Source organism: Phodopus roborovskii, unplaced genomic scaffold, assembly GCF_943737965.1.
Source record: "Phodopus roborovskii unplaced genomic scaffold, PHOROB, whole genome shotgun sequence".
Lineage (NCBI taxonomy): Eukaryota > Metazoa > Chordata > Mammalia > Rodentia > Cricetidae > Phodopus > Phodopus roborovskii.
This window is the reverse complement of record NW_026126407.1, coordinates 35692343-35706082: the sequence shown is the minus strand read 5'-3', so window position 1 is coordinate 35706082 and position 13740 is coordinate 35692343. Positions and strand designations below refer to the sequence as shown.

Below are 13740 nucleotides of genomic sequence, written 5' to 3'. Positions count from 1 at the left end.
AGTGTTCTCCATGGGGCTCTTATCCATTCTCACCATCATCTTTAACCTATGGGTGTCTCACAGAATGCTTAAGGAGGCCCCACAGAGAATCAGGGATGATCAAGAAGAAGAAAATCACAAGCCCAGACACCCCCAGTGACCCTGATCCAAAAAGCAACAATGATGTTTACTACCAGCCTCATTCTGAACTCATAGCCATCACTGTATTTAAAAAAAAAAAATGATGTCTAAAAGACAGAGGGAAAGATCTAGTATATCAGTGTAGCAAGGACACTGGGACTTGGCTCAAGGTGACAGGTGTGTATATTTAGTGTACATCAAAGGTGAATCTACCAGCTGTGCTTGAGTGGGTGGCTCACAGCTGGAAAGGCAGCTTGAGAAGATAGAGGAAACCACAGTAAGGACACAGCCACTCCCACCCCTGCCCACATGGCTGCAGGAACTATGCCTCCACATTGAGTAGATTTTTCAGGCACGCCAGAATTGAAAGTTTATTTGAGATCACTATGTCTCCAGACAAAAAAAAGTTAATGATTACACACAAAGATAAGGCCCCCAGAGTTGGCTTTATGGGTTCTCAAAAATGATGAAGGGAGAACATCAATAAAGAAAGCAAGCAAATTCTCTATAGAAAATAGAAACTTTTCTGAAACAGGACGCTTTGGTACTTCATCAAAGCATAATAGCCTAAAGAGGAGAAAGTTCTCCCATGACAAGTGTGATTCCAAGACTCCTTATAACAAGATGTGTTTTCTTGCTGTGCCCATCATACCCTCCTGCATACACACACATATGCAAGCGCGCACGCACACACACACACACACACACACACACACACACACACGCGCGCCCAAGCTGCAGAATCCTCTGAGATTTCTGGTTTACCTTGTGGCTTCTCTGCTTTCTCATCTTACTGTAGGGGCCCTTTCTCTGTGCATGTATTCTGATCTATACTATCAGCATTCAATTATATCATGTCTGTAATGTTCCTTTCTTCTGAAGTGACCATAAAGAATTTGGCCCAGCCTCGAGGGATGGATGACACCTTATGGCTCTTATTCTCTATAGTTCCTGCCCTGAAGCCAAATGCTTTTGTTTTAGTTAGGGTATATTCCACATCACATTCCATCATTAAGAGAAGTCAGGGAGGAAATCTAGAGGCAGGAACTGAAGCAGAAGCTATGGAGGAGTGCTGCTTACTGGCTTTATCCTCGTGGCTTGCTCACTTGTTTTCTTGTACCAACCAGGACTACTTGCCTAGGGGTGGCATCACCTCAGTAAACTGCTCTCTCCCACATCAATCAAGAAAATGTACCACAGATTTGTCCTCATGCCAATCTGGTAGGGGAATTTTATCAGTCAAGGTTCTCTCTTCCTTTTGTTAAAATTGACAGAAAAATAGTCTGCACAGAATTCTACCCAATGGGTTACAATAACCCTATAGGATAGCTATCATTAACAGAAGAGGACATTCAAACACATCTGTAGCAGGTGCTGCATGCAGCTCATCCTGCATAATTCTGTGATCATGGATGCTATCACCCCTTTAGCAAATAAGGAAAAAAAGAGTTCTGTGTATATTGGTGTGAGTTCTGTGGACTCCCACAGCATTCCATGCCCTAGCACACACCCTATCAGGGTCCTTTAAGGTCAGAGTCATTTGCTTAGTGGTAATTACTCATGAACAAAATCCAAGACATACAACTAATAATTATTGGATATAGGAGGTAAGAGTGGGAAGAGATAGATAACTAAGTAGATGAATAGACATAGGGATGGGTAGGAAAGAAAACTGGAAGACAGATGTGTCAAGACTGCCCAACTACACACTTCTTACAAATAAAACTGAAAAGTTTATGTTCTATTATCTTCCCAACCCCTATGTGATAAGACTCCATCAAAATGTAGGTAATATTCATACTAATCTCTCCAGTAAAAACAGACTTAGTATTCATCATTCCATCCAGGGGTCGAATAGTGAAGATTTAGGTATGTGAAGGATTGCTACCATGCAAAAAGAAAAGAGAAGGAGGAGAGAGCCATGTGTCATGGGAATAAGAATGGGATCTTCATAGACCCATCCATGTCCAGGAACAAGTCATGGGTACCTGGCCAACTTACGACTAAGTAAAGACTTAACCTCATGCCTAGATTTGCTTGTACTCAGGCCACAGCCTCTGGAATGGGACCTTTAAAGAGCATCCTCCCTTTGATGTGCCAGATGCTGATGGGAACTTCCTTTCCCTGGCCCTCGGAGGCTTCTATATGTTTCTCACAATGATCATCCTGCTCCAGGTAAGCTCCCTAACTTCTACAGCTTTGGAAAATTAAATAAATAAATAAATAAATGCTAACCCCAGAAAGAAGTAATAAGGATAAGATGGGAAGAGTCATTGCTTTCGGAGCATTTACTAAGTATTCATATTGATAATGTCAGGACAACCGCTCAGATAGCTATAGGAAAAAGTTAAGAGTAAGAGAGCAACAGTCACCCATGTATATGTTCCTTTACCAGACAAAGAACAAAAAAACAATCCTAAAACCCATGATCAAAGGGACAGTAAATAGCACAGAGAGCTACCAAGGACTCTCCAGCCTCAAGTGTTGGAGATAGAGAAAATTCACAGGTTAGTGTGCTAGCATTTGATAGAAATGGGGAAGAACAAAGTGGATAAGAAAAACATAGTGAAGACATATAAACTATCTAGTAAGAGATTAAGAGATATTTCTCTTTAAATATTTGGGCTCTATAAAGAAACACAATTGATGAAAAATGAGAAGCTGCTGTTTTGTTTGGGTGACATCTCATCTACAGTCAATGTCTTTTAGAACTCTTTCTGACTCATGAACCCCTTTTTAACCTCCCATTCATTATAGCAGTTTGGTCCTTCTTAAAGGAAAATAAAAACACACCTCTTCTCTGCACAGAGTCTGCTGGTAATTCATGGTTGCTCAGAATCAAATCCAACGTCCTTATGGAAGCCAACAGGGCTTTTAATGATCTGGACCTTGAACCCATATCCCACAGCTCTCCTCCTCCATTCTTCCTGAATTATGCCTGTTCACTATCACCTCCTGAGCACACAAACCCCTCCCACTGCCGAGAATTCCCCACCTAATGTGATCCTCACACTGTCATCTCTTCAATCTCTGCCCAAAGGTCATGTATATGAAAGTCCATATGATTTTGTCCTCTCTGTTGTCCTTTACTCTATTTCATGAGACAAACACACTATATATGTTGACTTGTCTATATGCTGTCAGTAGAATGAGTTCTTTAAGGTTAATTTTGTTCTAATAACCCCTGGAACAATGTGCAACGAAGAACTAGAGGGTAAATAAACATCTGGCATTGGACTTGTGAACATAATCAGCAAAAGGCCTGAGCACCTCGAAAGGTGCCTGTGACCCTCCATGTCACAGAGATCTGAGGGCTCAGGGGTCTCTTGAGAGTAGTGCTAAAACTCCTATACTCCAACATGTCAGTAAATAGCCACTGATGAGTGCCTGCTCCCCAGACACTGCCAAGAAGGCACATCTCCACTTCATATTCCCCCCAGGAATCCCAAGGGAGGCCTGAAGTCACTAACTTTCAATTTTTCAGGAAAAGACATGCTGTGAGCTGTCCCCACCTTTGTATCAGGTGCCTTTGCTATCCACTAGTGAGTGGTTGGTAGCAGTGATCAAGCTGGTTTCTGACACAGTGTGAATCCTTCTCCCCTCAGGTGCTCATCCCCATCTCCTTGTACGTGTCCATTGAGCTGGTGAAGCTTGGGCAAGTGTACCTCCTTCACAATGACCTTGACCTATATGATGAAGAAACTGACTTGTCCATTCAATGTCGAGCCCTCAACATTACAGAGGACCTGGGCCAGATCCAGTACATCTTCTCTGACAAGACAGGGACCCTGACAGAAAACAAGATGGTGTTCCGGCGTTGTACCATTGTGGGCAGTGAATATTGTCACCAAGAAAATGGTATGAGAGCCCACAATCACCATGCCCTCCCAGGATGACAAGGATAAGCACCTCATCCTCTTAAGAGGACAGGAGGACAAGGACACTATACTGATTCCCCACAGAGTTTCTGTAGAATTTTGACAAATTGTGTCATACCTCCATATAGCACAGTATATTTACATCAAGGATGGGCTAAGACAGAAAGCTTAGGAACTTATCCTGTTACCTGGTCTGAATGGCTCTAGATCTAGGCACAGGGTCAAATTTGACACATTCAGAAAATGCCTTCCATTTTAACAAATGTCTTCAATTTCACCAAGTCCATGTTTTGATTTAGAATATGAAAATACACAATGCCAGGACTGTCACTCTTCATGGTCTGAAGGTAGCCTGTAGAACTGAGTTAGCACACACACACACACACACACACACACACACACACACACACACACAATAGAGAGGAGGAGTTATTATAGACAGCCCTATCCCCTTTGCTATGGTAATCATTCACCATTTACAGAGGAACTTCATATTTCTCTTAATAATATAATAGGTATATAGCTTCAAAATGATCCTGAGTTGGATATTTCCTTAAAACTTCTAATTGAGGAATTAAAAGTACAGGTTAAATCAAAGTGCAAAGTCATATAACTTTCTCTAGTCTTAGTAGCCCAGCTCCAGTTTTCCATAGACCTTCCCTATGCTCTACCCTAACCCCTGAAGTCTAGAACCTCTCTCAACCACAGCTCAGCCAAGATGTGACAAGATTCCTTTCTTGCAGCCAAGCGATTGGAGATGCCAAAGGAGCTGGACTCAGATGGTGAGGAGTGGACCCAATACCAATGCCTGTCCTTCCCACCTAGATGGGCCCAGGACCCAGCAACGATAAGAAGCCACGGAGGTGCTCAGCCTCTAAGAAGGTCCCAGAGTGCCCGGGTCCCCATCCAGAGCCACTCCCGACAAAGATCTGTGGGACGCTGGGAGATCTCACAGCCTCCAGTGGCCTTCAGCAGCTCAATAGTAAGTCCCTGCCTTTATCCATTGAATCACAATAAACTTATGTCAAGAAGGAAATAGAAAAAGTCCTAGGACATACCAGAGCCTCTATAAACTGTGATTAGCTGTGGGTTTCCAGTCTATCTTGGTGGAAAGAGTAATTTCCTAGCATGTATGAGACCTGCATTCCATCCCAGCTGGGTACCTATAATCTTAGAACTTCTACATAGTGAGTCTGAGGCCAGCCTGGGCTACATGAGACCCCTGTAATTATTTTTTTAAGACATGTAAAGCCTGAAGAGTTCTCAGAATGGCCCCGCTTGGTCACATGTGGAACCTGCACAGTGCTGTGTGAGTGTGCACAATTCTTGTTAGTTGCAAATGTTCAGCATTTGGAAATTGAGAGTTCTTTTATTATTACTGTTTTGTCTTATTTTACATATCAATCCCAGTTACCTCTCCCTCCCTCCTATGCCCCCTGAACCCCCTCCCATCTCATCCCCCCTAACTCCACATGGAGGGTGATGCCTTCCAGGAGGGATCATCAAAATCGGTCAAGTCATTTGGAGTAGAGATTAGGCCCTCCCTCCTGCCTCTAGGTTAAGGGACTATCTCTCCATGGGGAATGTGCTCCCAAAGTCCTTTTGTGCACCAGGGATACATTCTGGTTCCACTGTCAGAGGTCCCTTAGACTGCCCAGGCCTTCTAACTGGGACCCATGTTCAGGGGGTCTGAGTCTGTCCAATGCTGGTTTCCCAGCTATCAGTCTGGGGACCCAGGAGCTCCCCCTTGTTCGAGTCAGCTGTCTCTGTGGGTTTCTGTAGCCTGGTCTTGTCCCCATTTTCTTATCACTCCTCCCTCTCTGCAACTGGATTCCAGGAGTTTGGCTCATCTTAAATATTAGTTTCTCCTGTTTGAAAATGGAATTGGGAAATTTCCTGTATTAACCCAGGGTTTTCTCATGGCAATAATTGGCTTGAATTAAGGAATCCTTACCACATGGGCTGCTACAGCCCTCAGTTCCCCCAAAGCCCCTCCCTTCTCCAGTTGTCACTACCACAGCTGAGAGCCTGCAGCCTCCTCATTATGCACACTTTCCAATTATATAGCTAAAAAAAAAAAAGAAAGAAATATTTTATGTCCATACTTCCATAAACTAGAAATACAAAAGAGAACCCTTTAAGGCTTTGTGTACATGGAAAAAGGGTGAAAGAAAATATTTTAGTAGTAATTGAAGAAGAATATTAAAAAGCTGGGAAGTGAAGACTATCTACATCCAAACTGCCAAACTGCTTCCTCACCTTAGGTTTGTGCCATGGTTCCAATGTGAGAGTTCATGTTTGGGTTGCCATTTGTCTTTTCATATTTCATTCCTTCAAAGCCATTGCTAAATATCCACTTAGAAAATGAAGACACTGAATTCATCCCTCCAAATTGCACAGCAGTTCCTTGAGGTCAAGGCCAAAGCTGGAGCCTTCTGGCTTCTGCTCTATTCCTTTCTCTACATATACTCAGAAACCCATCATCCCAAATTGTAGAAAATGACACAGGATGGGTCTGGAGAGATGGATAAGCAGGTAAGAGTACTTGCTGTTCATAGAGAAGAAAAGAGTTCTGTTCTCTGGGCACCTAACCTCTTTGGGTACCTGCACAGACACGCACACATAAATAAAAATAAAATAAAATTCCATAGGGAGCCACAGCTATCTCTAAGCAGAGGCAATAAATTAGCCTGAAAGTGCTATTATGCTATTAGAAAAATGAGATTTTAAGTCAATTTCTATTGAATGTTTTTTTAATTTCTGTGTGTGTGGGGTGTGTGTGTGTGTGTGTGTGTGTGTGTGTGTGTGTGTGTGTGTGCAGGAGGGTGTGGGTGACACTTTTTGTAGTCATGGTATATATCAATTGTATATGACTAGGTTTTTCTTTCAATCTAAAACACTACTGAGACCATTTTCTGTGCTGCTATCTGGGTTTCTCTAACCATGTCAAAGAAGGGATGCTGTGAATCTGTATTCTGGGTCACCACATCTCTAATTTTAGGGTGAGTGCAAGGCTATGTTTCTGCTCTGGCATTATCTCAGTGCACAAAATGGGACATGAGCTAGGATAAGTCAAGAAAACTTATTGAGAACAAGAGCTCCTCACAAATGTGCAGGAAAAGGGACCCATAGATGTCCATGGTAAGACAATTGTAGGCTTTATTATTTCCTTTTTGTTTTCTCCAAGAAAATAACAATAGGAAGCATACATTATTTTATCATCTCCCTTCTTTAATTCTACTCACTGAATGGGATGCTTTTCTCCTAAAATAATATGTAAATATTTTTTTCAGTTACTTAAATGAAGTCTCTTTGCACCTATTCTATGTCTTTTGGCATTTCACAGTTCTAGATATGTCAGGCATCATATGGGCCTAATAATAAGTGGGCAGCAATAATAAGCTTTTTGGCAGCATCAAGGTAGGCAACATGACGATTCCCTGCCCCTTGCTTAGCCTCAAAAATCCCAGGATCCCAGAGCCAGGTAGTATAGATTCCTTTTTATAAATTTTCATCTTAACTTATTCGGCCCAAGATGATCTCAGATTCCCAGGCTTAAAAACCCCTTCTAGTGAGTATAAAATTTTATGGAGGGCCCTCAACTGATGGCAGTGGGTGGGATGTACTAACCCCAAACTGTCTCATGAACCTAGACTATATGGTCAGTGTTCTTCAATGGCTGGCAGTTTCAAAGGCAAGTTCAAGGTTCATCCCAGAGCATTAAGTAAAGTGGTAAATGAATTCAGACTCACTGCCTATGGCATGGATAGTAGAATAGACAGTGCTGTGTTCTTTTTATGAACAGCTAAGAGTGCCACCAAACAGCCAAGAAGCTGGGATTAGTAAAACACCATATTAACATAATTTTATCACCTGAAAATACATAGAATACTTACAGGATGTTCCCCGAATACTTACAGGATGTTCCCCAAATTAAACAACACCATGTGTGTGCTGACCTCAAGATCCCTTCCAGTTATAAATTAAAATGCCTGGGTCCCCAGCCTCAGATCTCCATCGCAGCTCCACTACAAATGAGTTTATGAGTTCACAATCAACAAGTTGAATGACCTGGAATCATAGTCACTCCTTCATTAAAATAAGGACAACTCTAGTTCATCATATGTTCTAAGAAGACAGACTAATCTCATTTTAAGTGACCTTTCTTTTGACATCATCTATAAAATATTGAACTTTCTACCCTAAGAGTCTAATACATGTCTAGAGATGTAAACATTATAACTTTCATTTCTAGTGACTCTAGATGTAGGTAAGACTAAGAATCTCTTTGGTTAGACCACTTATATCCCCAACTCCCCACAAAAATAGTACGCATGTGACTCAGGTAAGCACCTGATGCCTTGGCTAAGGGAAGAGATTTGTATTGTCTCAAAAACTGCTCACTAGAACTGGAGAACTGGTTCCATGGTTAAGAGCACTTACTGCCTGTGTAGAGGACCCAGGTTCAGTTTCCTGCATCCATATGATGACTCACAACTGCCTGTAACTCCCGCTCCAGGGAATCTAACACCCTCTGGCCTCTATAGGCACAGCACATACATGGTATGCATACATACATACATACATACATGCAAAACATTTCTAGACTTAAGATAAAAATAAATAAATATTTTTAAGATGCTCACTGGCCTCTGATCCTGCACTGGCTACACTCAGGTTCTAAAAGATGACCGTAGAGACCAGGTAGTTCTCTAGAGGTCTATTTTCATCCAGTTGAGGATGGAGAATAGCTTAACTTGCAAGCCTTTTCTACCTGTCTTGGTACCTTCCTCCACCTGGATGTCCAGCATCTAGCCTGGCATATGCACATCTAGGAACCACCCCTTCTTTATTTTTCCCTTTGAAACTGAGTCAGGGCTTGCCTCAGAAACTCCCAAGGTACCATCACTTGGCAGCAGTGTACCAGCTTCTCAAGAGGCCAGCTATTGTTTTACCTGTCACTTGGGGTCAAACCAAAAATAAACAAAAGTCTATAGTAGCAGCAACAACTAAAACTGGGCTTTTTTTTTTTTTCTGTAGCTACAAAACACAAGGCAGCATCAATGATTATCTCCTAATTGCCTGCTATAAAGCTATGGTTTTTAAGGTGGGTAATGTGAAATTGGCACGTCCCCAGCCAATGTTTAATAGCACTGACAGATGGAAAATAAAATGCCTTTTTCCCTGCTCTAAAAGCAGCCAAGATTTATGAAGAGGCCAAGAGACATTGGCTTAAGGTTTTCCAAAATCATCAAACCAAGGAACATCTTCCCGGTTATGAGGTGGAGCTGCACTGGGCACCTCCAGGCTCCTCCACCACTCCCTTCTGTATCATATCTCCTTCCCTGCCACCTCCAGAGAATTCAGGAGACACAACTGAAGGTGGTGCCTTAGGCAGCTTCTTTCCTAATGACTCCTCTGTGAAACACACTGAATCTCCTGCAGATTGCCAGGGCAGCCAGCATATGCCTGCCGCCTCTGTGAAGTTAGAAAAGAGGCCTGACATCATCAAGCAGACACATACTCTTTCTACAGGCAATGTAAGCACACAGGGTAGAACTGTCCTTAGCCCCCAGGGACCCAAATAGAAGGTCAAGAACTGTCAGAAATTCCTTCTTGGGTGGCCACAGCGACTTCTCCTCAACTTTGGTAGTCAACAAATCCTGGAGGTTTCCTATAAATCAGTGTATAAATCAGTAGATTGCAACCTCATTCTTTTGTAGTGGCTGTTGGAAGTTGTTGAATAGTTGAGCCCATCATGTGCTTATTTATACATGTGTGGCAGGCTTTTTACAGTATTGCTTTTAGAGCATCATTGCTAAGTTGGAGTGTTGGTGCATTTCTTAGTCACTTGATTTTTCCCAAGATGTTATACCAGTTGACATGTTCCCCAGCAGCAAACAAAAGGACCTGCTTCCTCCCTACTCTGTTGATTGGATCTGTGGTGACTGTTGGCATCTCTTTGAAATAGCCTTTCACTTATTTGGTCATCTAATGAGGAGCAGGTGAGGAATGCAAGTAGTTTTAGGAGATCTGTGGAAACAAGGCAGAGCATTTGGGGCTGCTCATCAATATCAGGGGTGGGGGGCTGAGGGTTGCAAGATGGAGAAGTAAGGAAGATGGAATCACAAGAGGAGCCATGCCACAAAGGCTTTCCTGGCGGGCTACTTCTGTCTACCACAGGCTTAATGGACTTCTGTATTGAGAAGCTGCCATCCCCAGTCAGTAACAGTGACAGTGTGACTTGAGTGACTTCTTAAAAGTTACTCAAACGAGCCTAGCCAATCAGTGAGCTCCATGTTCAGTTAAAGCCCCTGTCTCAAAAAATAAGGTGGAAAGCAATTGAGGAAGACACCCAGTATGTAGGATGACCTCTTCACCTCCACACTTATGCATGTGTGATCAATGCATGATGTATGCATGTGTGATCAATGCATGATGTGGAGCATCTATTTTTCTCAGAAAGAGGAACACTTCCAGTCTCTCAAACCACTAAGAACTCAGGGTTTAATATACAAGCCACTCTATTATAGCTGACATGCCAGACACTAAAGACTCCAATTTTCACCAAATTCTAAAGGCCTCTTCCTTCTCATGGAAGATCTTGCCTGGTATATGAGTAAAAAAGGGGATTGTGTATATTCTTGAGTCAAACTACAAAGAATCAACTGAGGAAATACCTCTGAATTCATGTAAGAGATTAGGAGAGGCACTAAATTTTGCTAGGCATGAGTTTCATCATCTAAAATTCAGAGGCAACAGCACCCAGACAATATCAATACTAATGGCAGGGATATATTTAGATGGCTGATGTATTCGGAACATATGAAACACTACACATATAGGCCCTCTCATTATTATGAAAAAATGGGCTCTGTATTTGGCTAGTGTTGGCTACTCTAGCTGCAGAACTTTGGAAGGAATACTAATGTACACCCTGTGTCATAAATCTGAAAAGGAAGATGCTATGCTTGTTCTATAGAGATCTGATCTGTGATTTGGGTTTTCACCCTGTCTTGCTAAGAGACAGTAATCAAGTTAGCTCATATCTCTGGGCTTTGGTTAAAATTAAATTACATTCATCTCCACATAGACCTGTGACAACCTGCTGGGCCTAGGCTTGGGAAGGTACAAAGCACTTCAAAATGGGAGCTACTTTTAGAAACACAACATTCAAATACAGAGAAGATGGATATCCCATATTTTAGAGTGACAGATCAAATGGAAAGTCTGACAAAAAATGTGAAAATTGGGAAGTTATGGATCAGCTTCAGCTTAGAAAGTAAAGGAAAAGAGAAAACAGGTCACTTATCTCTGCTTATCCCAACAAGTCAGGATTTTTGGAGCATTTTGCTAGGCAAATTATGGCTTGCCAGGTCAACAGTACCTTCCAACCCATAAGGACCACAGCTGTGCCTTGGCCTACTTCCCTCGCTCTCCTCATATGCTTGGTACCTGGTGGCAGTTCCAGGGTAGAACTTGCTTTTTGTTGTTGTTATTCAGATGGGTTCATTATGAGTTAGAAAACCTCTAATGGTCTCTCTTTCCCATAGTTCCCCTGGGGAAGACAGGACTTTTCCTGTCTCCCTCTTCTCTTCTGTCCTCTCTCTGTCTGTCTCTTTACCTTATTTTCTTACCTCCCCCTCAATAAAACTTCCAATATAAAAAGAAAAGAAAAACCCTAATGTGCTGATGACACTTCTATGGTTACTAAGATCTAGGAGGGATTCTGAGGATAGGAGATGATTCTTAATCTAACTTGAAGAACCAAAGGCATAGATGGAGGTTGTGTGTCCAGAATGCAACAAAGACCTTGGAAAGACTTGGAAATGTATGTGTGAAAGAAAGTAGGAAGAGTTGATGATGCTAACAGTGGTGATCTAAAGATCTTTGGGGAAGTCAGAAGTTGCAGGAACATGGCATAGTAGATACACAAGTGAAGAGTGGAAAGGAAAGCAGAAAGGCAGTAATGCTGGTATAAAGTTGGTGCAAGAAAATGCAAAATTGAAGGCTGGAGGGTCCAAGCCAGACTTGGAAGCAAGAGGAGTAGGGAACAAGTGGTGAGGAAATGCTAGATGGGAAGAAATGCCAGCGCCTGGCAGCTGATGGTTCCATGGAGCTGATTAACAATGAGGAATAGAATAAGAAATGAGCAGGGATCAGTCCAGGGGAAGGGAGGAATGTGCTGGATGCAAGACAGCAGACAAGACAGAATTATCCTTACCCTAGACATGCAGAGCCTGCTGGGAGGCACCTCCCTTCCCGGTTCTTTCAGTAAAAGATCTCACTTGAACACTTTTTCTTCCAGGAAAAAGATGTGACTCCCGATAGAAATCTCCTAAGCAAGGTGAGGGAGGCTGCCCTATGGCTGGAGACCTCAGACACCAGACTTGCCAAGCCTTCCCATTCCAGCACTGCCTCCATCGCTGACTTCTTCCTTGCCCTAACCATATGCAACTCTGTCATGGTGTCCACAACTACTGAGCCTAGAAAGAGGGTAAGGAGCAATGGTGGTTGGGGATGGGGGAAGGGAAGGGAGAGAGAAAAGTATAAAGGCAAATAGGAAAGGAGAAAACCTTAACCAAAAGACATGATCCTTCTAAGCTAGCCACGGTATCATCAGTCCCTCACCGTGAAGATCAGGAATGTTTCTCTCTTTATAAATTAAATGGGAAAGTTACACATTAGGGAATGTATGTGACCTTCAACCTTTGCCTATCCACATGTGAAGCAGATAATGGGTAAATACCTATTGAGTATCTTGCTGTGTGCCAGGTCCCGTGCTAAATACTTTGCCTACATTTACCATCTAATCCTTATAACCCTGAAACATGGTGTGATGTATTTTTGAACTAACAAATGGTGTCGAGTGGAACCAGGATGTATCCCATAGAGGGATACTCCCTTAACCTAGAGACAGGAGGGATGGCCTACTCCCTACTCCAAATGACTTGACAGATTTAGATGACCCCCTCCAGGAAGACATCACCCTACTTGTGGAGTGGGGGGTGGGAAATGGGATGGGAGGGTGGTCAGGGGATATAGGAGAGTGGGAGGGAGGGAGGGATGGAAAGGAAACTGGGATTGATATGTAAAATAAGAAAAATAAATAAATAAATTATAAAAAAACAAGTGGAATCTGAGGTCTTTATAACTAAGGAGTTTTGATAAATACCATCTATGTGGCTCTATCTTATGGTTGCCAATAATACATTATACCTGCATCTGCTTTGATATGGTGGTTAAAGTTAATTAGCTTGTGTGTTATGTTCTTTCTTTAGAAATAATGCAAATATGTGGTAATCTATATATGAAGTTAAACAATAAAGTCAGCTGAGGGTAGATGGGTCTTCAGTTATCCACAGACCTGCTCAAGCTTCCTACAAGTCACTGATAAGAATAATGATTTGGTGCAACTTGCGGCTATAAAAACAAGAAAATGGGATTCACTAGACTATAACTTCCTCTCATTATACCCAGATTTCAAACCACTCAAAAACATCACCTCCTGATCAAGCTTTTTCAGTGACACATAGGAGACAGGAAGCATTATCTGAACAAGTAACTATTTTTTGAGAAGTGCTATTTTGGAAAAGCTAGCATCCAACTTCAGTTTTCACGCTAATGAGAAGGCTTACACTAGCACATAGCTCCAAGCTAATGACTGGGCTCGGTCTCAAAATGGGTCTCGGCTCTATTACCAAGACACCAGGTTACCATGGCAAATGTATTCACCATCTGG

At 42.3% G+C, this 13740-nt stretch overlaps 1 protein-coding gene across 1 annotated transcript in view; it reads left to right on the top strand.

Annotated features, from left to right (window-relative positions):
- Atp10b (ATPase phospholipid transporting 10B (putative)) overlaps positions 1–13740 on the top strand; it is a 95331-nt gene that overhangs the window by 44032 nt on the left and 37559 nt on the right. The window contains exons 7-10 of the mRNA XM_051180923.1: positions 2168–2295; positions 3726–3978; positions 4742–4980; positions 12307–12495. Coding sequence (XP_051036880.1) covers positions 2168–2295; positions 3726–3978; positions 4742–4980; positions 12307–12495 — 809 coding nt within the window. The remainder of the gene's footprint in view (positions 1–2167; positions 2296–3725; positions 3979–4741; positions 4981–12306; positions 12496–13740) is intronic.